Genomic DNA, 27981 nt, shown 5'->3' on the forward strand with positions numbered 1-27981 from the left:
CCTGAAGTCAAGGACTTCAGTGGTGCTGACTGACTTGCTAGTTTTACGGCGGATGGTGAAGGTGATCAGCTCATGGTCACTGTCACCCAGTTTCCCATCAATCACTAGGTTGCCAATTAGGTCATCCCCAGTAGCCAATACCAGGTCAAGCAACGCTTTACCTCTCGTTGGCCCGTAGACTTCTTGAGTCAGGTAGAGGTCATCCACTCACAATAGGAAGCTTTGTGACCACTCGGATTTTGCTGAATGATCCTCCCATGAGATGTCATTGAAGTCACCCATGACAACCATGGTTCTGGAGCATGTGGCCTCAGCCAGTTCCTGGGCGAACTCCTGGTCAAGCTCTTGACTTTGGGTGGGAGGTCTGTAGTATACTCCCACCATTGTGTCCCCTGTGCTGTGTTAGTTGTATAAACAAAGGATGGACAAAAGTGTTGAATTTTGAGCATCGCTTTAAGAAAGGTGTAGACAAACTGGAGAGTACAGAGAGCACAAGAATGATAGGTTTAGAAAACATGATGTATGCAAAAGGTTAAGGGTGTTTTTTATGTGCTCAACCCCTGGCCCACAACCAAAATCCAGCCCCTGGTGCTATGTCATTCAGTCCTCAGCCCTATGTACTAGATCAGGACTGCCGGGCAATGCAGGGTCCAATCCCAGTGTGCAGGGGCTTAGCAAGGACAGTGCAGGGCCCTGGGAAAATGATCGTGGCTCAGTGGAGGCAGTATGGGGCCCTGGAGCCCAATTGCAGTGGGACAATGGCAGTGTGGAGCCTTCGGAGCCTGATCCTATTTGGGTGAGGGCAGTGCAGAGTTCCTGGTCTGATCCTGGCTGACCGCGGGCAGCACAGAACCCCTGGAACCCAATTCTGGCTGGGAGGGAGCAGTGTGGGCCCCTGTGCTCCCTCCATCTGGCCACGTTTGGGCCTTGAGGCCCTATTCTGGCTCTGCTTCTGCCTTTACCCACCCCCCATATGCAAACAGATCCTGGTGTACAGGGGCAGTGAGGGGCCCAATCTATCCCATGGGGTCAAAGTGTGAGCATCACTGGTCTAAAAAACAACCACTGAAGTGAAGAAATGATAACAGTGTTCCAATGTGTAAAGGGTTGTTATAAAGGGGCTGCTTTCATTGACCACTGAAAGAAAGGCAAGCAGATATTAGCTAGTTTGCAGAAAAGGACATTTCAATGAAATATGAAAAAAGAATTCCTAAATACAAGGGCGGTGAAGGACTGAAAGGCTTGGCAGACTCTCGAGGACAAGAGGCCTTCTAAGAACAGGTTAGAAAAATGATCAGGAATAGTCTAGGCATACTGGATGTGCTCAGTGCAAAGGGATGGAGTAGTTGATTTCTAAAAGTTCCTTTTAGCTCTATATCTCTATGATGCAATGATTTCTTCACCTGTTTTGTTTCACCTTTGTGTGTGTTCAGTGCTTAACTAATAATAATAGTAATAATAATAATAATAGCAGTAATAACTTCTTGGCAGGCTAAAGTCTTTAAAGAAATAGAATAGCTTTATTCTTACTGGTACAATAAGCCCATTGGTTGCAGTTTAGTTATATTATTTACAGTACATTTTGCTGGACAAATAAAAACACTTCCTGTTTCTTGTTTAATAGGGGCCTTCAGTGGATATTTAAAAATGTTTTGTGTATTCTGTTATTGTCCTTGTTAATGCGTATGCATTATGTCCTTTCCAGTTACTCTCTTCCATTTGATAAGCTAAGAAGGGTCAGGCTCACCGAGTAGTTGGATGAGACACTCAAGGAAAATCCAGTTTGCCAAAGACATATTATTGTTCATGCAGAAAATAGTGCCTGTCCCTCTGGGTCAGTGTGGGGCCAGTGCCTCAGCATAGAACTAAAGGGTGCAAGGGCTGCTAGACACAGAAGATGAGCTGCAAAACCAGGAAGGGCCCTGAACACTTGTGATGATTTAAAGACATCATTGCCATTTTTTAGAAGAGGGGTATTAACTTTTGTCTCCCAGCCCAATTCTAGTTTGGATAAGGAAATTTTGCCTCCTCAAATGCTCTGTAATTTAGCAACACCTGGAATTTTTTTAGTGCCTTTCCTAAATTGTTGTATGGAGCAGCTGTGTACTGTTATAGAGCTGCTGTATTTCAGCAGTGGGGGAAAAAGACCTTCAGTCATCACAAGAGACATGAAGGGACACTGTTTCTGTATAGGTTTCATATATATATTCTAAATTGGGGTGGGCAATTATTTTGCGCGGAGGGCCACTTACTGAGTTTTGGCAAGCCATTGAGGCCTGCATGATAGGCAGCCAGGGGCAGATAAATATTAATTTTCTAAATTTTTTTAGGGGCCCTGCAGGCCAGATAGAATGGCCTGGTGGGCTACATCCGGCCCCCGGGCTGCATTTTGCCCACCCCTGTTCTAGATACTTAGTGTGACAGGTGTGTTTTTGCTTGGGTGTGGCATTATTCTTACAACTTATATTTAGACTTTGACATATACTTCCCAACGTATTTCTAGGTTTATTAAACTAAACCAAAATCTGACCCTATTTTGTGTCTCTCGAGCTTGATGTTTTTGTGTCTAAAGCAGTGAAAATGAAAGGAAACCTGATGGGTTTCAGATGTGATCCCACTGTAAAGTACCTTTAATTAAACACTCCTACAATCTGGAAAAGATACACCTTCCAACGTGGAGGCTACTGGTATATGAAAGCAGGTTCTGCTCTGAAAAGTGATTTGGCAAATATGGCTTTGTTAAGTTACTTGTTGGTTGTGCCTAGTGATTCTAGATCAAGTCTTCTTTGTTAACAAATAAAATTATGTCTTTTTTTTAACAGTCAGCCTGCAAATTTATTTAGGGATCTAAAAAATCAAGCTGAGGCCAGTCCTTCTTATGCCTTGTCACTAATAATGAAAGATTTCTTCAGGCCAGATTAATCTCCCAGCACCAGATCTGTAACTCAGATATATTCCAGCATGGCTGCATCTGGTTTAAAATTGATCTGATGCTGATGGGTAAGAAAAGGATCGTATCCTGTTTGTTTTCTCTTAGCTTTGCTTGCTCCAGAGATAACAGAAGTAAAAACTGTCTGTCTGTCTGTCTGCTAAAACCAGAGATATGACAGTGATAACTGTCTTTTGAATATAAAGATCCCATTTTTACCCATGCATTTTCCAGAGTGTAACTGTTTGTTAAAATCTCTTTAAAATATAACATGGCTCGTTTACACCAAGGATGCATAGGTGGCTCCGAAATGATTAGGAGATATAGCATAAGACCAGTCTATCTGGGAATTTGGGTTTCTTAGGTACATCAGACTCATTTTATGGGACATCTTAGGCCAGTTGTTCTTAGCCTTTTTAGACTCCATAACTTTTGTGAATCGCAGGGAACACTATCACAGATCATGTTGCTTTCAAGGGAAAGTTCTACCTCGGGATTCTGCAAAAGACTTGTCTGGTCTGTCCCTCCTGACGGTCCCCCTGAAGCCAGGCCTAGCATGATTTGTTGAGGAGTAAGCCTGGAGCAGTCCCTGTGGCTTGCTGTTAGGTGCAGACTGCTATCTTTCCCTGGGGTGAAAAGGGTATTGAGAGCTGCATCCAAATAAGTGGATCCAAATGGGTGCAGGGACATTTGGCTCCCTAGAGATGAATAGCAGTGGGACACCTTTCTGCTGCTACTTGTCCCCTGTGAATGCCTGTGCCACGTGCACTTGGCACATGGCAAGTTACCCTGGGTGGGGTAGGGGAGGCGGGGGCCAGCAACTGTACTGGCCCCAGAGGCCTTACCTGGGGTCCTGGGGAAGCTGCAGCTGTGGCTTCCTGAAGCTGGGAGCCTGGCCAGCAGCTGGAGAGTGGCTCTGCCCAGCCAGGCTCTGGTTTTGGGCGGTGCATGCTGCTGCCACATGCCCCACTTTTTTTCTGTGCAGGTTTTTTGACCCCAGGATCTCCCAGGGTCAAACCCCCTCCTCCACACTGCAAGGTAGCTATGTGAGAAATGCCTGAACATGACAGGTCTGCGTGTCCACACACCACGCTTGTCTGGACATAGCCTAGATGTCCTACTTGGGGAAACTATTTGCATCAAAGCATGCTCAGACAAAGCTTTCTGCTCCCTGGCCCCTGCTCCCTCTTCCATCTGTTGCTCTGCTTTCTGCTTCCTAATCTATCTGCCAGTGTGTTGCCTGTCCCTTCCCTGATCTGCCTTGTGCAACACACAAGGCTACTCATGATGCTTGTGGCATGTGTGCTTGCAGGTTGGCCACCCCTGGCTGAGGACATGTGCATTAGAAATTCCTTCATTTAGGTCCTGGAGCAGACTGAGACTCCCAGTCCTGCTTTCTGTCAAACAGGGTGAACTAGGATCCTACACACAGACTCCTGCCCAGTCTCCAACACTGCCACCTCTTTAGCCAGCTTCTTTGACTTTTACAGCTCTAGTAATCTGATGGTTCCTCTGGAACTCATACCCTTCCTGAATGCTGACCTTCTCATGGCTTTACGCACAGGTCCACAATGCTCATGTTGATCTCATCCATAGCTCCTCCATCAAGCCCAACTTTGGTTCCAGTAACTATGGCATCACCTGTTGAGGTTGGCTTATTGGAGTCCCTGTCTGGTTCTAACACAGACCATGGTTCTGCTTACTTTTTGAGTCTGTTTAATCAGGTCTCCTGGTTCCTGGTTTGGTGGCCACAGGACCCCTACATGGCTGCTCCAATGCAGCCATTCTGTCCTTGTTGTTGTCACCCTGTCCCTTATTTTGGGGATAGATTGTACTATCCGGTGTCTTGCTCCTCTGTTTTGACTTCTCTTGCTTCTCTGCTTTCACTAGACCAAAAGGATTTATGACTGGGCAATACAAAGGAAACCAATCCCTCTTTTCTTCTGAAGATAAGAGAGTTGATCTACCTTGCTTCGACAAATAGACTATTTTCTGGACCTCGTGAAGGGGTCCTGAAATATCACCCTGCATGCAATGTTTTGCTCTGGCAAGTTTTCCTTTGTTCGTGTCTTAGGGATAATAGAATAAGTACCTTCAAACCTTAAGGGAAAGGTTTTCTACAGTTCCTACTTGGTTTCAAAAAAAGAAGGGAGGATACTGTCCAATTTTGGACTTAAGAAAACTTAACTCTTTAAAGATCAACACGTTAGCTACTGGTTTTGCAGGAACCAGGCTGGTTCTTATTGCTCAGTCTCCAAGGCACTGATTTTCACATCCCTAGTAGATCATCTCACAGAAAATAGCTTTGGTTCACAATGGGTCAGGACCATTATCAATGTATTGAACCTTGTGATGGCCCCATGATGCCAGAAATATTTGCCAAAATTCTCTGGTTGGAACTTGTGTGTTCCAACCTTCTTACACTCCATATGAGGACTTCAAGTAGAGGTAATGAAAGACTAAACTACCATAATGCTCTGCATCAACAGACAAAGAGATACAAGACCAAAACTGACCCTACGGTGATGCGGGGCCCCCTGAACACTGTGCAGAGCCGTGGTACCCCTGCGAAGGAGGAGGGGGGTTTTATGCTTCTTCCGCGGTGCAGGGCTGAGCTGCCAGCTCCAGGCAGGCCCTGTGGGAGGAGCTGCAGCCACTCCGCCCAGCTCCGTGGTGCTCCCCCAAAGTGCTGGGCCAGGGGCGGCCGCCTTGATTCACTGTACCCTAGGGATGGCTGTGTACAAGATCCTTCCCTTTATGCAGGGAAGCAACTTATACATGATGTTTGTGAATCTTTTATCACATATTCCTGCTGGCAGTGCACCTCACCTGGTCTCCAGGATACCAGAGAAGACAGTTTGAGTAGTCATTGCCCTATACCACATGTGAAAGGTCATGGACTCAGTTCCTCAGCCAAACTTCACAGCCTGGTGTTACCCAGAAAGAGACTAGAATTTGACTGCTTGGGAATTCCTGGGGTGTGCCCTCAAGCCCTGTTGTCCCACAGCATCAATGGGTGGGACAATGGGCAATGTGTGGTTCACCCAGTCAAGTGAATCAATTATGCCAGGACACATCCCAGCACAGCTGATCTGCTGCATGTAGTGATGTCTGCATTTTTTTTCCCTAGTTTCAGTGTGATCCCTCCAAAAAAAAAGAAGAAATTATCAACAGAGAGCTAAGAGAAATGATAGCAGGGGAGGCAGAGAAGCAGACACTGAGAGAAAATGGAAGGAGAGAAGGAGAAAAGAAAGGGCAGAAGGAAAGAAGGTAGAGAACTATGAGAAAGATACAGATCAAAATGAGGCAGGAGAGGAGAGAAGAAACCGAATGCGCTGTTGAATGTTAACTCCGTGTGACTGTGGTTTCAGAGTATGCATCGTGCTGTCTCCCTAGGCGATGGATGCAGGGCCCTGTAGGAAAGCTGGGGAGAAACACTCCTGTGGATGCTAACTGTAAAATTAAAGCTGGCAGGGCCCCAGTGCACAGGGCTGGGAAACTAATCGCTCCTAATAACATATTGATTTTCATAGATCTCCAGCAGTATGTCAGCAGTTTTGCATCAGGGCCTGGTTTTTCCCCCTCTCATTGCCAAGCTCATGGCAATATAGCCCCCAGCTTTGGGATTGCTGATAAATGCCGTTTCTTATCTCTTAGGCTTTTCAATTCTGTTTGAGTCTTTTTGTGGGTGAGGCTAGACATCAGTTCTGTCAGTGTGGGTGTTTTTTTCCACATGCACACTTCCAATCAGAAATCCAGATGTTAAGAGTAGTCAGGGAAATACTTTTCAAACACTGCTGATGTCCTCACATTTGGTGCAGTATAAGGATATCAGTGAGCTACTGCTATGATTGACTTCAGTAAGTAGTGTAAGATTCATAACAAGGTAGAATAATCTAGTCACACATGCCTGGTTGTGATCCTCACAGCCTGAAGTCCACTGGTTATTGCGGGGAGAGGGCCAGCCTGGGGCAGTATTTCCCCACACAGTTATGTGCATGCATTCCAACTTCCAGATACCCTCTGTCTAGATTGGGAGGGGAGTTCAGTCTGTAGAGCCCACCCAGTCCTTAGTCCGCCTCCTGAATCTGCCAACACATGATACAATTAATGCCTCATAAGCAGGGTTTCAATTACACTCCAACTTCGGGGGGAGGGGGGTCTGCGGCAGTGGAAGCTGAAAGGCACCACCGCCACTGCCACTGCCTGAGCTGCTTAGAAAGGCATGGGGTGGACCAGGGGCTCTTGTGTCTTGCGGGGGAGGGCTCTCATCTCTTATGGGGGGGCTAATGAGGGGCTCTCATGTCTTAAGGGGGGCTCAGTCCCCCTCGAACCTCCCCCCTGTTTTTGAAGCCTGCTCATAGATGGTTGGTTTTCTGCTGTTGGGTACCTGTTTTTGAGGGAATAATAGGGTTGGATTGTTACAGTAGCTGCCTTTATGGTGTAATAGTGTTGGAGTATAAAACCGAGCAAAACTCCAAAGAGCACTTGGCAGAAATGTGATTTTATATTTAAAAGACATTTTCAAGTACCAAAGCGTAGATAATCAGAACTCAACCAGGATGTACGTTATTTGGGGGAGAAGGGAGGAAGGGTAGGGCAGAGATGTGGATTGGCTATGAAGGAAAAAATTAATCCACTCAGTAAGATGAGCCAAGTCTGCTGTTGGGGAGCCACTGGATAATTTCTTTGGATTCTTCCTGCTCAGAAAGCCATAGAGGAGACTGATTCACATGGAGAGAGCTATTAAAACATTTTGTGTGTATGTGTAAATATATGACTGAGCTCTTCGCAACAGAGAACTAGTGTTTACCGTAAGAAACTGGCAAATCCTTCTCTTTCTCTGTACATGCACATCTTTACCTCACCCCACTGTTTATTGGCATCACTGTTCTCCCTGGCCAGCTGTCTCCCTGCCCTGCTCCCATGTAGCTGGAAACCCAAGTGCTGCCTGCATGTTATTTCTGCCTTTCTCTCTTTCTCTTTTTTTTTTTTTTTAATAAATGTTTGTGAACAACAAAAGAGTTGTATTGACAGCCCCTAGGAGTGAAATGTTCTGGCAACGTAAAAGCAACAGCAGAGGCAACGGCTGTGCAAGCTTTTCTCACTCACCACCCTGCCAGTCTGCCTTTATCCTGACCTAGAGTGAGATAGAGTCCAGGGACTATTTGGAGGTTGGTCACTGCTGTGTGTCATACTCTGCATATATTTGTGTAACAGAAAATGCCACTAGGAGTTGGCCTGAGATCCATCAACAAAATTTCACAAAGCTCACCAAGTTGTCATTGACCAAGAACAGCTTTTGATCATAAGAGGTTGCCTCCATTTTGCAACTGGTATTAGACAAGTGAAAAGCTTGGCAGTCATCACTGTCCCTTGATCTTACCATACTTCAAGCTTCAGAGTACATAGCGGAGGAAGGCTTGTTTGCCATATCTTAGCCATGTTCTCATGGAGAGACGTATAGACATTGCTCATCTGAGGACTTCATTGTCAGCTTCCAAGGAGCCTAAGGACCATGCAGAATTTGCTGAGCAGATTGAAACAATTATCTTTGATTCAGAAGTGCAGCCCATGAAGACTAAAGATCTAAATTGTGATGTTTGGCATTGATCTGGGCAGCTAAGTCTCTTGAATGGAGGTATAACACTGTATGCTGGAACTTGTGATTGTCTTACACAGTGCCTTTGAGTTACAGGCAATGGCAGCTGTGGGCTACTGGGTGAAAAATTAGTGGGATGCAATTGATTTCATTGGCTTCTTCTAACTCACATAGGCAAGTTTTTCACCTGCTGACACTTCTGTATTCAGCAGTATTCCCTGTGCTAACACTAACTCTAAGGAAGACTGGGTGATGCCATCACAAGTACACCTTGAAGGTCCAGCTGGGTCTTCAGCATTCAACCCACAGCCCATTCAGTTCTAATGAGTTAATTACATTTTAAAATGGAAGTTGGTCTGGTGAATGGAACTGAATTGGCAATGCTGGTAAGCCCAGAACAGGACATAAGGGGAGTTATATATAGCATAGGAGGAGCTGCATACAACCTATCTCCAGTTTGTTTTCATCCTGACCTAGAAGAACATGAAGTGAGGACCATAGACAACATGTCAGTGTTGACAGTGGTGGGGCACACCTTGGTGCTTCTGCCACCCCCACTGCTGCTGGGCACTGGCTCTGACCACGCTGCAGCCCTGCATCCTACCATCAGCACAGAAATGGGGGGGGAGGCACATGTTCCCCTGTGCCCCCCATCATGCGTCACCAATGAGGAGTGTTTATAGACTGTTGGGGCTAAGCTGGTATACTCAGGATTACATATCCTTTCTGCCTAGTTTGCTTCCCCCACCCCACTTGGTGGATTCATCCTTTTCCCCAGTTGCCATTTCTTATTACTTTAATATTAGTGATAGGCCCCAGCCCCATTTGGATCATGTTGGGGAAGGAACCAAGAACCCTTCCTCTTGCCTGACCTTGCAGATGTGTTTGTCTCTGGGTTCTGTGGCAGGCCTACCCCTGCAGGGGAGCTGTGTGTCCCAGCAGCCAGCTAACCTGCACCCTCCCTTTTTATAGCTCTTCTGAGCCTCCACCCTTTATCTTGTGTGCCTTGATGCACCCAGTTAAGTCGGCAGCGTCTGCAGTCTCAGGGGAGGAAGTCACGGGGGGGGAATGGGCAGTCTTTAGTCAGGGCATTGCCCCACAGGCCTGCCATCTAAACTGCCCAGAAACAAAAGGCAAAACTTCAGCAAAGGCCCGTTAGCTGGCCGAGCACAGGGCTGCTTGTCAGTCTGAGCCCTGCCAGCTGCCTTTACCCCAGCCACAAAACTCTTCTCTTAAAGGGCCCTGACTGGTTCTGTTGGCTTCATAGCCCTCCCCCAGTAACAGGTCAAAGGTTCCCTGTTAAAGTTCAGGATCAGATTTTAGTTCAGAAACTCAAATAATGACATTTCAATCAGGTTTAGGTTTGGCTTTTGACAGTTTTAAAGTATGTTGGGTTTCCCTGCCAAAGCGCTCAGAATGTAGACAGCTGTTCTTCAGGACTAGAAGGGGTGCAGCTAGCAGTCACGGAGGGACCTCCTCCTCAGAGACTGGGAATTTTGAGAAGCTCATTATATCTCTGCTTCCCCAAGCACTTCTGTTGCTGCTTCACTTTGTCATCTTCCATACCTCACAGAAAAGCTCCAGTTTGCATTAAGCACCAAATGGCTTCCACCTAAATAGCAGTTTGGAAGGGAGGGCTACATTTGGGGTCTTATGTCCCTTACACACATACACAAACTCTGACATTCCCCCAGTGCAACCATGTTCTGACACTCTCCCCACTCCCACTCCCCCTAACTGTATTCAGACACTGGCGCAAATAACTCTTTCATGCAGGGCACATCTGAGCTGAAGGCGTCAAAAGAGCCATTTCATGCTTGATTGCATTCTCTAATACAATCCACAGTGAGAGAAGAGAGAGTGAAAGCATGTGTGTATATACACAGTGCCTGTGACTATTTGCAGAGTGCATTTGGTTCTAGTGTGCAGCTCTGGGTGGTAAATTAGGGGTACAGATGTAAAAGGGAAAGGGGCTGTGCTTTTACAGGTAAACCCAGCTGCTCAGTCTGAAAAAAAAGAGAATTCCCCTTTCCTTTATGCTTCCTCACCAGAAACTGATGCAGGACATGGGTTGGCACTAGGAACTGGCACCCAAGTGGCTGGGTGTAAGGGGGGTGTCGGATGGAAGGGGATGCGTGGATGGGTTTAGTAGAGCGAGTATTAACTTTTGCTTTAGCTCAAACCACCCATAGTTGGGCCTGGAAAAAAGTGTAATCATATATAGCAATGACTTCTTGGGTTCGGCTAAAACATACAGAGTGAGTGAGTAAGTACAAAAGATATGGATTGAGCATTTTTAGTGAGGGGGAACCTAGAACACTTTAAACCAGGGATCAGCAACCTTTGCTGTCACGAGGGCTACAAATCTCTTTCTCTCCCCCCTCCCCTCAGCTCCCTGCACTTACCCTCAAATGTCTGGTCCCTCTGCAATAAGGATAAAAGCTACAGGCAGAAGAGAATGACAGAGAGGGCAGCTCAGTGTAGTTGCATGTCACCCAGTTCCCTATGCTGCCCTGAGCCAGGTTGGACCTTCATGGGCCAGATCCAGTCCAAGGGCTGGAGGTTCCTGGCCCATGCTTTAACCCATGACATTACTGTAATTAGCCACTGAAAGCCTACCCAGCAATCATCAGAATAGAAGTGAGCATATTCCTTTTTGTCCAGGGCCATAAGCAAATCTACGTTAGTCAGAGGTGGGGAGGACTTCATTTCTTGTTCCAAAAACAATAAGGCTTGCACCATTTGAAGTTTGGCAGACAGTAAGCATTGGTTCTTTGAAGCTTATTGTTTCCATGTCTCTCAGTTCCTCTCATATATGCACATAGAAGTTCTGCTGGGAACTAGGAGAGAAGAGAAAGTGCAGACTGTCTTGACTGTCTTCCTCATAGTGAGGTATGTTAGATTGTGGAATAGCTCTCCACAGGGGGTGTTGAAGGCCCCCATGACTTGGGACAACTAAAACTAAATTGGACAGTACACTAGTCAGTGCGCATTAGGGAGCAATTCTGCATTGATTTCAATGAGATGGATTAGGTGAGAGCTGGGTCTTTTCCAACTCCAGGTTCTTTTACATGATTTTGTGATAAAAATTCTGCATTGAATGATCTTCACAGCTCTGCCTCCTGTGGGGTTTGGCTGCAATGAAAAGGGACACTAATTCATGCATTAATGCATTTATGTAGATTTATAAATTGTGCTGATCAAAGAACCCTTTAGTGCGTATTCAGGGACTGAAACAATAATTACAACGCTGTGCAGGTTGCCTGTTCTTGCCCAAGAATCTAACTCTGTCCCCTCAGAGAAGAATATCAATCTCTTCAAGCAAAACCCTGTGCCAATAGAGAATATTAAGCACTTTGTTTCTTAGCTCCTTTCTTGTGCTCAGCGCTCCATTTTTTGTGACATTCTCTAAGAAGATAGAAAAAATATAATTGCTTCCCCAGTTGTTTTTGTCATTTTCTAGTTTCCTAGCGCTCATTCTGCCTGCATCTCCTGACATTTCTTGCTTTTCTAATAACACTTACATCTGGATCTTGGTTTGTTTCTTCCCATGTTTGCATCATAACACCATTAATTATGTCAGCATAGCTACAGAAACATTAGCTAACTGGCAGCAGTAGGGAAAATGTGATAGAATGGTGGACACCAGACACAGACAAGACCTGGTAGGACACCTTTGTCCTTGTACAGATTTGTCCCCTACAGTACCTCTCCTGTGAACAGAAATGAGTGTTACCCCATCTCAAAAAGAGAGCAGACAGTCAAGGTTGTAGGCCCAAAAACAAAACAGAAGTTCTGGACATCTGTCCCTGACTAACTTCCCATAGACTTCTTTTTCAGAGCTTTGCCTAGATTCTTTTTTAATGTCTGCAAGACACCAGACTTTAGCTGCAGCTCTTAGAAGTCTGTTCCTCAGTCTAATACAGTGGTTTTCAATCTGTGGTCTGTGGACCGCTGGGGGTCCACTGACTGTGTCTAAGGGGCCCATGGAAGATAACTGTGATCAATCAAAAGTATATGAATACCTACGCTTACAATTCAAAGGGGTCTGCACCTCCATTCAAATTTTTTTAGGGGTCTGCAAGTTAAAAAAGGTTGAAAACCACTGGTCTCCTATAAGAGAACTTTTTTTCCTGCTATTCAGCTTCAGTTTGTCTTTGCTTAGTTTCACCCCATTACCCGTAGTTATACTTCAGTGAACTGTTCCAAACCCTTCTTTTCCCATTTAGGATTTTTGCAAGTCTTTGACAGGCTCACGACCACCGCACTGGCCGGTGAGCATGCCCTGCCTCCTGGGCTATGTCGCACCTGGGTCTAATCACCTGCCATGACTTGTTGTTATGTTGGGTTTTACGTCCAGAGGTGGTGTTCAGTGGCTCCTGTAGGACCCAGGGCAACTCTGCTGGCATGTCTTCTGTGGGGCTCCTCCTCTCCTATACCTCACCCCTTTCTGCTCAGGTGTTTAGGATCAGCCTGGATGCTGCTCAGATTTGGTGACAGGGCTCTGTCCTCCTTCACTGAGGCCTGATAATGATGACAGCTGCAGGAGGTCTGGCTGTGTCCCTGTATGCTTGCAAAAATCACAATGTAACAATAATTCAACTAAAGTAGCTTGGATGGTGCAGTGGGCAGGGCAACGATGCCCCCGTGCTAACCACTTTTTCTTCAGCATGTGGGGTATGTTGGTGCCTGGCACCCACCTCTTCCACAGATTCTTAAGTCAGTGGTGCCCTTTGTTGGGCATGCTTTCTGGCCTGGGTTCCACCTGGCCAAGTACTATAATGCTGCAAGGTGTGTCCCTCCATGCCTGTACAATACTCACAGTTCTACCAGTCCCCTGCCAGAGCAGTCTGAGTCTGTGAACGCTTGAGGGAAATGTGTAGTGCCAGGGGGGTCCTATGTCAGGTTCTTCCCTTGGTAGTCTCTGGCAGTGCCCTATGGGCTGCCCTCTCCCAGCCCCAGCTGACCTGCATGTTCCTGCAGAGGTTATCGTAGGCGCCAGGAAGTGGTATCAGATCTGTGCTTCTTGGCTCACCAGCTGTGGCAATCAAGTTGGTGCCTGCTTGAGTCCCCAGTGCCGCCTGGGCAGTTGGGCTTCCAAGCTTTTTCCAGGGACTTTAGCTCTGGGAAGAGCTACTGGCTGCCTGCTGGCTCTGTGGCATGCGTCCGGGTCTTTCCTGGGTGCTCCAGCAGCGAGACAGGTATGCAGTGCTTCTCTGGGCATGCTGGCCTCGCACGGATGCACTAGGTCCTTTCTGGCTGTGGGGAGAGTGTCTGGCTCTGCTGCTGGTGCTCCCACCTCTCTCCCCCTGGCTTCTTTTAAGCCCAGAGTGACCAACTGGCGGAGCTCCTTCAGGCTGCATGGCGCCAACTGGCTCACTTGCAGATTGGCCAAGTGGATACCAGCGCTGCGGTAAGTAGGTCTGGAGCTTGTCACAGGGTCCCAAAGGAATATCAACATAAATAAGGGGGCACTGAATTTCTAAGAACAATGGGCTTTACAAAAACTCAGAAGCAGTAAAACAAGTGCAGGGCTTGATTTGTTGTGTGTATGTCCCTTATCCTTTTCAAGTTCCTAATGATGAGCTTTAGATCACTGACATCCTTCTGCCTGACACCCAGCTCGCTAGTATTTAGAGGGACTGGTAGCTCTCTGTAGTGTTGATTGTGCCATGGGCACTGTTTTAGAATATTTTGTCTTATGTGTGACGGTGCTTCTGCAGGGTCGGAGTAGCCATTACCTGTCATCCCTGAGTGAAAAAGTGATGTGCCAACTTGTGCAAAGTTTGTGAATGGATGTTTTGTTGTGATGGTTGCTAAAGCAATACAATCTCAGGTTGTGTGATTCTTTTCAATGCCAAGCCTATTCTATCTGTGGATGGCAGAGTGAGCACCTACTGTACATTTCAAAGACATTAAGGAAAGGTGTGGGAAAATTACTGGATACAGTTCATTTTACATGATATCACTGTATAACTATGAAAATATACAATGCTATCATAGTCTATGCTCCCTTGCAAGTGTATTGAATTGAAACATGCTATTTATGGGATCAAATACCCCACCAAATAAGTGACAACCTTGAATACAGGCTATGTGATCACCAAATAAAAATCCATATGCTAGAGGAGAGGTGCTGCTGACTCAATATGCTCTGTCTAAACTAACACTCAGAACAGTGCTAGGGTAAGCTGGGCAGCTGAAGGTGGTGCCAGCTCTCAAAACAGATGTAAAATAGAGTCTGTGCCATTTAGTGAACACGGTGAGACAGTGCTAATCTGTGTGTCCTGAGAAACTGTAATCTGAGTAACTGCATTCTGCTTTGTTAAACTGTAATTTCAGGTGAATACAATATCATCTGTTTCCTTTTTACATCTGTTTTATAGGATTACTGGGTGTGGTTAAGCAGTCATCCTTAATGTACTTCCCAGAGTGACTGCATTTTGGTGGCAGGTGACATGACTTCTATATAAGGACTCTGTAAAATTGAGGGGTCCTTCAGGAGTAAGAGTGCCATAGAAGGCTTCATTGTCTGCTATTGTTTCTTTTGCTCTCTGCAGAGGCTTCCATCCTAAGCTACGACGGCAGCATGTACATGAAGATCATCATGCCCATGGTCATGCACACAGAAGCAGAGGACGTATCCTTCCGCTTCATGTCCCAGCGTGCCTATGGACTTTTAGTGGCCACCACTTCACGAGACTCAGCTGACACCTTGCGCCTGGAGCTGGATGGAGGACGTGTCAAACTCATGGTCAATTTAGGTATCGTATAAAAACTCCCCCCTTTTAATTTGGGCTTGTAATTAGTGTTTTTTTTTCCTGTTTTCTTTATTTCTGTTGGTTTGATCTGATTGAATTGATTTCCAAAGTAGCTGCTAAGACCTTTGTAATGATACTCTCTGTGGAGAGGAATTCTCTCCAGCTGTTGCTGCATGGAGATTTGATGTCAATTCTTGGTTATGGATAGTGGTGATTTTAAGTCTTTATGTTTTTAAGTTTCCTTTGTTGGTCTGGAATTGGTTAGCTTTGTGTAAGACATGCTACTTGGTCCATCTTTTGATCAATCACTCTCATTAATCCAGCCTCTTTGTCACCACTCAAAACAGTCAAAGCAAGATGTGGGACAGATGCCAAAGAAAGGTGTGGAAGGGAAACCCCATGGAGGGAAGGAACAGGTGCTATGAATCCCAAGCCCTTAAAAATGCAATGGCATTTGACAGTAATGGCCCCCAAAATTAAGTAATTTTACTGTAGGTTGTAGCCATTAGGCTATTACTATTGAAAGTTTTGGTATGTTGGGCTTCTTTTTCCAACCGAGACATCAGTAGTAAAGGTAAAGGGGAAATCCTCCAACAGCTTGTTTCCTGTTTTCTCAAAGTTATGCATTCCCAGATGGAACCTGCTTGGCAACAAATCTGACAATATATAAGTCTCCTTCAGAACAAAGACTTTCTTTTTAAGCTTAGTTGAGAAACAAGGGTCTGTAGAACAGCAAAAATCTCCCAAATGGTTATAATTGTCTAGAAATTCTTGAGCTGAGGACATGACTCCCTTCTCCTCTTTCTCTTAGTGGTGTAGGGCATCTGTGTTGATGGGCCAGAGCAGCATGTTTGTCACACCAGTGTCTGAAGACCTTGGGAAAGTGTAGTGAGAGAACACGAGTGGGGTCATAAGGAAATGACATCTTTCCCTCTATTTTGGGGAGTTGAAAATCATAAGTGCCAGAAATGAAACATGTTTATCACTTACACAAGTGCAACCTGTTGACTTCATGCAGTTGCAGCAATATATTTGGGAGGAGAATTTGAGGAAGAAATAGAGCCATGCAACGAACTAGAAATGCCAAGCCCCTCCATAGGCGTGCATGCATGCTCTGTGATGATTTTGGGTTTTCATTCTAAATTCCAAGCCCCATTGTGACAGCTTCCAAATATTATGAACTTTCAGTAGGACACTCAACCTGAGCCTTGCTTTGATGTTTATACTGTGCAATGGCAATTACACACCAATCTACATATCAGTGTGACCTGAGCATTGATTCCTGTCACAGATAGACATGGATGACATCAGTTAAAGGATCCTGCATCAGAGCTAAAAGAGCCTTAAGTTTAATAGTGATTCTTTTGACTGCTTCTCCTCATCTTCTAGTTCCATTCTTGGAAGCCAATAGGGAAGAGAGGGTAATATATTGCCTTGTAGTGAATCCATCTAACTGATCTGGGAGTTGCATTAATTTGTCTCAAACAGAATTGCTTTTCATCATCTTTGGATTTGGAAGGCAAAATCAAACGTCTTGATTACAACTGGGGTAAGAGGCTGAAAAGGGGATGATTTATAAAAACGTGCATCTGTCTTTAAAATGAGAGATGAAAACAAGCTCTATCCCAGGTGGACCTGCAAGGTACTTGAGCTTTACCTTAGTTGGAAGAATAGCGCAGAGTTACTCAGGTCCTGTTGTCTGGAATTTACCTGCTGTACTCAGCTTTAGAAGAAAATTTAAAAACACCAGTGTGTCCACCTAGCACAGGAAAAGAGGCAGCACCAAGTGACTGATCCTTGAGGAAAGATATCTTCTTGAGCCATCAAAATGCCTTCTCAAGTGAAGAAAAGGGGCCACTATTATAGTATGCTACAGCAGAAGATGTAAGTGGACCAGAGAATTTCATAGGCTGAAAATGTTCTCTTTGGGGAAGAGTTTCAAAGAAATACTCTTCTGCAGTCTAACATGTGGAAAGGCAATCCTTCACAAAGCTAATGTGCATCTGTGAGTGTGCTTCGTTTTCGAATCCAGTGCTATCTCTGGTAATGATCGAACACCTCACCAATTTCACTCCTTTTCACAATCTCCTTTTTGGAAATTATTTCTAACAATTTGCTTTTCATGTAAGAAACTGCTTCAGGCTTTGCTATGAGCTAAAAGGCTGTGAGACTCTGCATCGCATATTAATAGGGAAAAGATATTTTAAGTGGTCAAAGCAGGGGGCCTGGGCTACCTGGGTTTTACTCTTAGCTCTGCACTGACTGTCGTCCTGATCCCCTTTTATTCTTCTTAGTTCTGCCTCTCCTCTGACAGATGGGTTCTGCTGAAACTTAATGTCAGTTGCTTGGAACCCAGGACCCAGTTACCCCCGTTATCTCAATTCCCAAGATTTATAAAGGTGCCAGATGTCTCCTAAGACCTTGAATCAGGACTTTCTTGCTTTTAGGCTGATCTCTTTACCAGTGCATTGTGACATAGGTAGGTCCAGTCTGAGACAGTTAACTAGAGAAAATGATATTTGCAGGCCAAAGAGCCAAACCATCAATTCCAAGTTTGTTAGCTGGTTCTTTGAGGAGACAGGTCACATCCAAGAGGTCATGAGTGAAATGCAAGATCTCACTGTTTAACTCAGTCAAAATCCCCTTTAAGTGACAAGGTGGATACCATTTTCAACTCAAACTAATTAAGCCAAAGCTAAGATCTGGCCAGTCATACATCAGAATCCCTAAACCATCTGATAATGGATATGAATAAGCAAGGACTGCTTTGAGTGGTGTCTAATGTAGTTGTGTTTTTCTTTTTCTTTTTCCTTTAAGATACTTAAAGCTATTACTAAGAACTGTCCTTCTTTCTTGTTCTATACCATTTGGTTTTGACTATGGTTTGTGTGGTTTTTAAGGTCTTTTCTGTGCTTTTTTGTTTTCTTTTCTATGTATTTGAGTTGTAAAGCTTCCTCACACCCCATCGGCCATGGTAAATCAAAAGATGGTATTCAACCCTTCAAAGGCCTGAAGCCTGCGGCCCGCACAGCAAACAGCCCTGAGAACAGAGCGTACAGAGCAGCCTACAGGGGCTGGCATATCCCACTCACTTCCCCAGCACTCATTGTCAAAAACTAAACCAGGAGCATTTACTCCAAGTCAGGCTTGGGTGGGCGTGTGGGCAAGGGGAAGAGCCTTGGCTGTTAATTCTGTTTCTTTAAAGGGCATGAGGAGTTGTTTCAGATATTCCCCAGACAGGTGCCCGGGGCAGTGTCTTCTGTACGTTAACAGCACATTTCACAGCATATTGGATATTTGTTGTGTGAAGATTAGAAGCCCAAATGTGACAGATCTCACAGTTCAGTTGAGAAAGAAAGGGGTGTGTGTGTGTGTGTGTGTGTGTGTGTGTGTGTGTGTGTGTGTGTGTTGGGGGGTGGCAGAGGGAACTAGAAGATATTTAAAGAGGATGGGGGTAGGGTGGAGGTAGGGAAAGGAGAGAGAGAGAATTGAGTTCCAAAACATGCTTTGGAATCACCTCTGCAAGTCCAATGCTGAGAGGCAGAAAGAGAGAGAAATGACCAATCAGAAGAACCACCTTTATCCAATGCCCAGCCCTTGCCAAGTGGGCTGTGCTGCCACTTGTGGGTGTTTAAGAACTTTGAACTCCTATTTCCTCGTCTTCTAAAATCACTCTCAGTGCTGGTGACTGGAACATAATTCCTGCCTCCACTACAGCATATAGCCAGCTCATCTGAATCAAACTCCTACAGGAGAGCACAGCCTATCATACCTCCCTCTGTCTGAGCTCTGTTCCCCTGGGTGCCAATGACGCCTTTAGCTTTCTAAGACAGCTATTTCTGTCTTACCCCTGGGAGGTATTTGACTCAGTGGCCATGAGTTCAGAGTCATTCAGCATCAGTGAGGTCATATACTACCTTCCTCACTTCCCAGAAGAAATAGTTAATCATACAGCTTGTATTGCATCGTGCGCATGCGTGCACGCGTGTACACACACACACGTGTACACACACATCTACGTGAATGCTTTTATACATCATTAAACAAAACAAACTCAAACTAATCACATAGGCAACACTTACTCTTTCACACACATTGATGCACAATGTCCCATTTTGCATCCGTTTAGCTGTACAGGAACCTTTTTGCATCTAATTTCACTCGGCCTACATACGCCACACTACAGCACCCTGCCCAGGCAGACACATCTGGTCTTAGCATCCCACAATCCTTACTTTATTTTACACTAGCAATGGCCTTCTCTTTCATGATCAGTGTACACACCACACCTTGCAGTCACTGTGTTTTCAATTTATTTCCAGTTTTCCTAGAGTAGTTGACACCCTGTGGGTATTTCTACACATGCAATTAATGTGCAAGAAAAAACTCTGGGGCTTATTGCTCCAGAGCTTTTTGCTCCCACCATTTGAACGTGCACCTGGGACCAAAGAACATATTGCTGGAGCATATTGCTCTGGCGTTTATTCGTGAGCAGCACATGGAGCCCAGTTGGAGCAGTCCAGGCTGGCAGGGGACCCAGAAGGTCAGCCTGCCAACCTAGGGCTTCTCTGACTGGGCTCCACATGCTGTGGAGAGACTCACTGAGGCATGAGGGTGCTTCAGCGCATGAGCTTTTTGCCGGCTAGTCCTGCACTGAAGCATCCTGTGCCCCAGCCAGTCAGGGCATCCTCTACATGTGCGCTGCTGTTCATGAAAAAACTGCAGCAGGGTACTACTTGTATTTTCCAAGTACTACCCTGCTGTGGAGTTTATTAGTTTTGTGCACCCTAACAGGCACACGTAGATGCCAAGATATTTACTGTGCTGTTAATTAGTCAGCTGCACAGTAAACATCTCATGTAGATGCTCCTTCCGTGCAGCAGTAACTAGGCTTCCATTAATCTTTGTATCTCATCCTTCCCATTCACAAATGTTCTTTTACAGTCAGATCTGTACCTTATTGAAAGATATGGAGATCCATTCTCCATCAACCCATATGCATAGGATTCTTCCGGTCACTGATTTGGAAGAACAACCCTATGCCTTTAACAATGCTGGGTGAACTACCTCTCATATCTTAGCAATACATGTAAAGTGGGTGACTGTTTCTGTACTGAGATGCCCTTTTTTGTGGCTCTCTCATCATTCCAGATGTAGGAGTGATTATCTATGATAAGAAGAAAGGACTGTGAGCCCCTATATTTGCTCACACCATCCATTCTCAGGAAGGGCCTAGGGTGTGAAGTTTGCATTTCCAAATGTTCTTCCTGCTAATCCATCACACACTCGCACCCGAGGCTGCAAACGTGGGGATTCTTAGTATTTCCTGTTCACAGACAGGCTGATCCACATCTCACAGAGATAAACACAAGGACACACAAGCAAGTATGATTCTCACAGCCCCACATAACTGAAAATGGGGCTACCTCAAGCAGTAAGTGTGTCAAGGGAGGGGAGCAACACATGCAACAAAGTTTTCTCACAAGCAAACAGGACCGCATCAATGGGAAACATCAGGGAGAAGATATAAAGAATGAATTCTGCCCCTACAGTGCAAAAGGTCCATTTTGGCTTTCAGAGCCCATGATTCCCAGTTCTTTGTTCCTATACCAACTCAATTTTCATATCTCCTGTCCTCTCTGCCTCTGCACATTTGCCCTTCTCTTAAATCTCATGCTGATAGTTCCTTTAATTCTAGTCCATCATACCAGAGCTATTAACAATCTGAACAGAAGAACCTTTAGACCCCAGTAAAAGTGACATTCTCATGAAATTCCAGGGCTGAGAGACTGTTTATTGAACACTTGTTGTGAAGCTTCTGATTTACTAAAGGAAAAGTAATGAGATAAAAACACCAGGCTGGCTCTTCCAGGTCTCCATTTATGAACACATTGCTTTCTGGCTTTGTCTTTACCCTCCAGACATCTCACTCACTGATTGAACTTAGCAGTTGACTAGATCAACAGCTGTTCTGGTCATGTACACCTTCAAAATCGAAAGGAGCAGAAAACCCCTTTTAAGTTAGGAAGTCAGCCAGACTGGAATAAAGCAAATCCCATTAGTAAAACTCAATTACAGTATACCCTAGGCAAGGATTACCAAAAGCCTTATTGCACCAGTGCAAATGTGGGGGAATCCCAGACAATTTTCTTAATTACTACTAAGTTCCCTTGCTGTGGTTTCTTTGGTTACATGGTCCTGGCATATAATCTACAGCTTTTAAACACATGCCCTCCACCCCACTCCCAGGAAAAGCATCTTTGCACGCTGCAATATTTTTCTGGCTTAGAGAAGCTGTTCTGCACCTTCTTAAAACTGGTGTAAGAAGGACAAAAGAGTTTCCCATGTGATAGATTAACTCTTTTTTTAGCTGTGGGTCAAAACTAGGGCTCTTGGGAAGGAAGTAAAGTACTTTGAGTTTTTTATATATCTGAGAGATTCAGTTAATATTTTGCTATACCTGAAGAAGAGTGGGAATCCCTCTGATGCAAAAGCTTGCTTTGGAAACTTTCATTAGGGCTGCTGTTGATACCAAAAGGTAGCCTGTCACTGGTTTATGCTCTGGAGAGAGAAGATGAGGCTGGGACACATTGGGTGTGTCTACACGAGATGCGTTAATGTGCATTAGCCTAATTTAATGCACATTATGGGTATGCGTCTACGCATCAGCGCCCTTAATGTGCATTAAAAATGGTGGGTTTTTTATTGTAGCTGTGTTGGTCTAAGGACATAGGCAGACAAGGTTCTTTGAGTAGATGTCATATCTTTTATTAGACCAAATGAGTAGTTTGGTCAGTTGGTCTAATAAAAGATATCACATCTACCCAAAGAACCTTTCCTGCCATTAAAAACGGTGATATTTGAATAACTGCATCTAAATTTGATACTTGCAAATGCAGATATCAAATTTAGGCGTGAGTAGTTAAAGCGCATTAACACACATGTAGTCGCGACCTGGCACTAACTTTAGTGCTGGGTCTGCCCAGCCACTATGGGCCCATGGCAGGGATGCAGGGCTGCATGGCAGGGCTGCTAACTTTGGTGCCAAGTCCCTGCATGTGTAGACACCTGCCAAAAATTGCTTAATGTGCATTAGCTTAATGCACATTAAATTTAGCCACGCTTAAATGCATATGTAGACACACCCATTTTGTTCTTAGGTTCTCAGAGACTAGCAATTTAGTGCTGTAGGAACAGTTTTGAAGCTTCTTTGGCAACTCATTAAATGGCATGGTTTCTTTTTGTACATTTAAGCAAACATTTACCAGCCAATCTAGTGATCAGTGATCACATTTGTTTCAGTTCTAAAGCACTGGTTTCCCCACCTGATATAGCAGTTCCCACAGAAATAATTCAATAGCCCTGTATAAAGAAGCAAAGCTTCTCTATGCAGATCAATAACATATCGGTCAGAGAGTTTAGATTCCAAATTTGACAAATGAACTCAGAACACTGCCATGTTTCTCCATAGCACGCTTAATACTTTGTCCTTAAAAAACCCCTATTGATCTTGCAATACTACTTTTTCTTGGTCTCTCTCTTTCTTTCATATTTGCTTACTTCTTCCCTCTCTCTCTGTCTCTTCTGCTCTGGTCAGACAGAAAAAGACAGTTGGTTTCCCTCCTGTATATTACAGAAAGCTGCCCTCACCCTACTTCAACCCCTGCAAGGGATATAGCCACCACTGCATGGTGATCGTACCAATTGCTCCAGGGCTGTTTGCTCCCACTTTTCTGTTGCGGTTGACGACACATGACAAACCTAATCGCACAAAACCAAACCCAGATTTTCTTAAGAGAAATTCTGCTTAGGAACACTCTCTCTGGCTTTGTTGCTCCTGATTGGTATGTCCCTAATCACTCTGACTCTTTATTTATAGAATCTTATTCTTCCTCCCTATTTTTTTCTGTTTTTAAAAATTACCTTTAGTTTCAGTTGATGAAAGGATTGTCCTTATTGCACCCTTTGCAATAAAAAGTATTTGGCTTGCATATGCAGCAAAATTAGCCCTCTCCACTTCTTTGTCCTTGCCAATTTCTCTCCTCTGTCACTTTCTGTATATCTGTTACTGTTGGGCCATAACTCTGTGTTAAAGACTGTCAGCTCTACTGGGCATGGATTTTATTACCTGACAGAGGCTGACCTACATGGTGTCCAGAACTCAGAAGCTTTGGTCCCCAGCTTGGATCTCTCATTAGAGAAGATCTCCATGGTCAAAAATGCCTGTTGCCACCATGATGTGCTAACTTAAGCTCAACTTGGACACCACCAGGGGGAGAGTTCATACTCCCTGGAATCAGAGCAGGTACCTTTATCTGCGAGAACCTGCTAAGGGCCTCACCCTGAGTCAATGCTGAGCCCCTAAAATTTACAGTAGGTTACAATGGAGGAGCGAGTGGTCAGAAGCTCTCCATCAGGCCCCTGCATGGCCGGATGTTTTCTATGTGCAGTCTCTTTGGTTACTACTTATTGGCTAAAACAAATATTATTCTGGTTCCTTTTGTTTCTTTTCCTTTCTTTCTTTCTCTCTGTGCTCCCCTTCCCCATCCCTCTGTCTGGAGCCCCTGAACGAAGCAGGTAGGGCTGTCAAAGATTCCCAGACCTGCCACTTCACTGCTCGTTTCATCTTCTGCCTGAATGTTACAAGAGTCTCATTCAGTACTAACATTCAGGCGGCAAGATGAGTGTGGGCTCTGAGGAACTGGCTGGGCTGGAGACCTTTGAAACAAAAACCACTCACCCATCAACCAGTCAAAAATATCTCCCAACTCCAAACTCTAGCTGAAATCTGGGCTGGGCGTTCGTGCGGTTAGCAGTTTGCAAGTGGCCATTTTATGATAGGACACAAGTGGGCAGTACATTAACCCTTTCCTCACCTGAATGGACAGTGGCAGTGTGCCTGTGCACATTTTTTTTCAAAGCATTCTGGCCTAACATTAGGGGGAATGAACAGGGGGTCTGTCCTTGAGAGAGGTGGAAAGAGTTAAATATTGCACCAACAAACTTTGCTAGACTGATTTTCCAGGTATACTGTGTTGGACAGATGGTGTATTTATGCAATAACAATACAAATTAATTCAAAAGAAACCAAGTGTAAAGGTTGCCTTTAGACTTCAAGCTTCTTAAAGAAATTGCAGAAGGTTTAAAAAACAGAGATGACACTGGAGTATGACTTGCATTTTTAGGGAGATTTTTTCTGTGCCTTAATTGTCAATTTTTTTTTCTTTTAATTAACATCAGTTCATGGTCTGAAGCAGTAGATAATCTTAGATGCATAGGTTCCCTTAAAAAGAAAACTTTTCTGTGTCGACGTGGATATATATGTATATCAGTATATTTCTTTATACATATGTGTGTGTGTATATATATATATATGTGTGTGTGTGTTTGTATATATATATATATATATATATATATTTATATGTAGCTGGTATTTCTATAGAATATACTGTGCATATACACCCACTCCTAGCCTTGTACAGACTGTATATAAATATAAAATGGCCACATCTCTTTGCGTGTGTCTGTCCCCGGAAGGGTGGACTGATTGTTTTTGGATGTCTGCAGCTGTTACCTTGAAGGATGCAATTTCATCTTTCATTTATTTTTCCCCATCTAGACTGTATCAGGATAAACTGTAACGCCAGTAAGTTTTCCCTCAAGTTTCATTTTGTTCTCTATATATATTTTAAAAAAGAAATTAACTTTATTTCCTTTGCTATTTTATAAGCTGTTTTCTTTTTCCTTTTTATTTTTTCCCTCTCTTATTTGTTTTAAATATACTTGAAATCAAAAGTTGGGTGGGATTTGGGGTTTGGGGTGAAGGGATAGATGGATTTTGTGGTGATATGTGAATGTTTTGTATGTGGTTTCTCCACGGAGCAGATGAACTGTTGTTTCATGGCTTTGCAGAAAAGCATCTGGGGAACCAGATGAGCTGAAAATGTATTTCAGTAGTAACCTGTTGTCTTTGGGGAAACACGTAAAGAACACAAAAGGGCAACAACAGGTACTGTATGCACTTCTCCACTACCAAAAAAGACACTGCTATTAAAAAACTGTGTTTGAGTCACAGTGGTGGCTGCTTAATCTGCTATTTCTTCAATGATATTTTAAGGGGGTAGTGGGATGGGGAGGAGAGAATAAGTCCTTAGTTTGGTGGTATCTAGCAGGCTGCTTCAACACCTTGTCTTTCTGTGACAAAACCTAGTTGACAATGAAGCTGTGATCCCCTTTTAGTTTCTGTGGGCACGTCTATATGTTCATGTGTGTTTAGTTTAGTAATTCCTTAATGAAATACTAATTGAATGCTCAGTAACTACATTTACTGCGCAGTAGCGCTGATGCGTGTTTTTTTTGTCATGGTTACTGTGCAATAGCCTAATAACACTGGGCAGTAGCTTATTAGCAGGGTTTTTGACCAGCACAGTACTGCACAGTGTTATTAGTCTACTGTGTAGTAAGCATCTCGTGTAGATGTACCTTATGGGACTGGAAGAAGCTTAGAAATTCTATAAGGTATAAACATTAAAGACACCATCTAATTCAAATCCTCTGTAGCACAGCAGAAAAAACCTCTCCTGCCCTGTTTCAAAAATGACAAGATAAGAACTCGTTGAAATTAAATCCAAGCCCCAAACCAGGAAAATAAGCCTCCAAATCTGGGATAGTTTGGACTCAAGGTTTTATTTGAGGCTTATCTCATTAAAACAACACTTCTTGCTGAGCTGTTTTCCCCTCTATTCTGGGCTCCATGGAAGGGGGTTCAGTGGCTCAGATGGTGTGGTGAGTATTTCTAAATCTTTGTGTCTCTAAGAGGAGGAAGGAACATGTTGTGTGGGGTCACTTCATGAGCTTTCTTACAGCACGGAGAACTCCGTTCTCTCAAATGAATATGGTTGCTTACAGCCAATAGTGAAGCAATAAACCTTAGAGCCAGCAGCAGCAATGACAGGATCTCTTAGCAAACCAGGCCCTTGGCAGTTGCCTTAATTTGGGACTGTAGTTGGAAGCCAGACATTTTAATGTTTTATATATAGTATCAGTCAAACTACAAGAAACTCTTTGGCTACAGGAGGGGAAGGTACGCACCCGAGCAGATGGCAGTTTTGCTTCCCTCCCTGGTCATATCCACTCTCTACTGAAGCAGAAGTAACTAGTTACGCAGGAAATAGCCCCTAACCACCTTCAGTCAGACCCCAAAGTGGGAAGAGGCTCATCAGTGGCCATTCCATTTCTCTGACAGCTTACCTGCCCTCTTATTATCCATAGGCTTGCTCCAGAGTCCATTGAATATGGATGAGTACACAGGTATGAGGCAATCAGTGGCACAGAGGTGGGTGTGGATTGTAGACTCAACACTCTGTGCTGTGCAGTGCAGTGCAGGATTGGTTTAATGGACCTGAAGGTGGAGCCAGTGTTTAAGTTGCTTTTTTGCTCTTAGGTTTGATTTAATTTTGTATTCAAGGGATGCAAAGCAAAGTCATGAGAAAAATTCCCCAAGCCCCAGCAAACTGGGGTTGCTAATTGCCACCCAGCACTACTGAGGGCATTTGCATAAAAATGGGATTGTTTGTTTCCTAGTAGTTTTCCGCCTCCTTGCTGCTTAGTCTTTCATCCATCAAAGCACTTTTACCCTAATGCTCATGAAGGTGTCATCTGAGCACCCCTCTCAGCTAGTGGCATCTGATGTCCTCATCCAGCTATCCTTTGGTAGCAGCTGATTGCTACAGTTTCTGCCACAAAGGGCTCTGTCTTCAGGTGGGGAATTAGCCACAGGAGCAGGAAACAAAAATTCTATTTTCATGCAAATCCATGTCCCTTAGTAATAATAAAAAAAATTAAAATCATGCAATGAAAAGAAAAAAAGAGAGGCAGAAAATTAGAAGAGCAGGAAAACTGTCTCTAAATCAAATGTTTTTGTTGAAGTTTCCCCACAAGCATCCGCATCTCTCTTAATCATTTTGCTTTCATGCATTTTTAATAGTTTAAGACTTTTGCATTTTTAAATATATTCTTCCTCTAAAGATTTTTATTCATTTATTTATTTATTGTAGAGGGGAAAAAAGGATTTTCCTAATTTATTTTTCATGATTTTCTGCTTTGCTGGTGGTTTTATTTAAAAACCAGCCAAACAGAAACCAAACAAAACCCCTATGATGTTGCTGACCTGGTGCAGTGACTTAGATCATCTGTCCTAATTATTGGAAGGGAACCAGATGTGAGATGACTGATGGGGATAGTGTGTATCCCTGATCTACACAGTAGTGCAACTTGGCTAGGCAGGAGCAGAGCAAAAGCTCAGTGGGGCCATCTTCGTGGGGCCATAGGTACTTCGTTGTAAAGGAGTTATATCCTTGTCTAAGGAATCTCCCAGCTGTGTGTGTTGATCAAGACTTCATAAGTAGTTTGCACCTCTCCCTGGAAAATATGTTTCTCAGAGTCATGAAATAATGTGTGCATTGGGGAAGCTGATGAAGTGATGGAAGGAATTTGGGGGTGAGGTTAAGTAAATTCAAGGAATAAATCTCCTTACCAGTTGAAGAATCTCAGATCATGCAGTCATCATTGCTAACTGAATATGGGGGACCTGGCTCTGGTTTTAAAAGTAAACAGAGTTGTTCTTGGGAGATCCCATGGAATAGTAAATGTCATGTGGCATGATATCCTGTAACCAAAAAGATCACTGC

General features: G+C 44.2%; 1 protein-coding gene across 8 annotated transcripts in view; it reads left to right on the top strand.

Moving 5' to 3' along the window:
* NRXN3 (neurexin 3) overlaps nt 1-27981 on the top strand; it is a 1067046-nt gene that overhangs the window by 140906 nt on the left and 898159 nt on the right. For 7 of the 8 annotated variants that reach the window (XR_009460233.1, XR_009460234.1, XM_059723130.1 and 4 more), the window contains exons 5-6: nt 15092-15295; nt 24912-24938. Coding sequence is in view for 6 of the 8 variants with exons in the window: in XM_059723130.1 (XP_059579113.1) it covers nt 15092-15295; nt 24912-24938 (231 nt within the window). In the remaining 2 variants the exon portion in view is untranslated. The remainder of the gene's footprint in view (nt 1-15091; nt 15296-24911; nt 24939-27981) is intronic. The other variant, XM_059723132.1, reaches the window with a different exon arrangement.

Source organism: Alligator mississippiensis, chromosome 2 (assembly GCF_030867095.1).
Source record: "Alligator mississippiensis isolate rAllMis1 chromosome 2, rAllMis1, whole genome shotgun sequence".
Lineage (NCBI taxonomy): Eukaryota > Metazoa > Chordata > Crocodylia > Alligatoridae > Alligator > Alligator mississippiensis.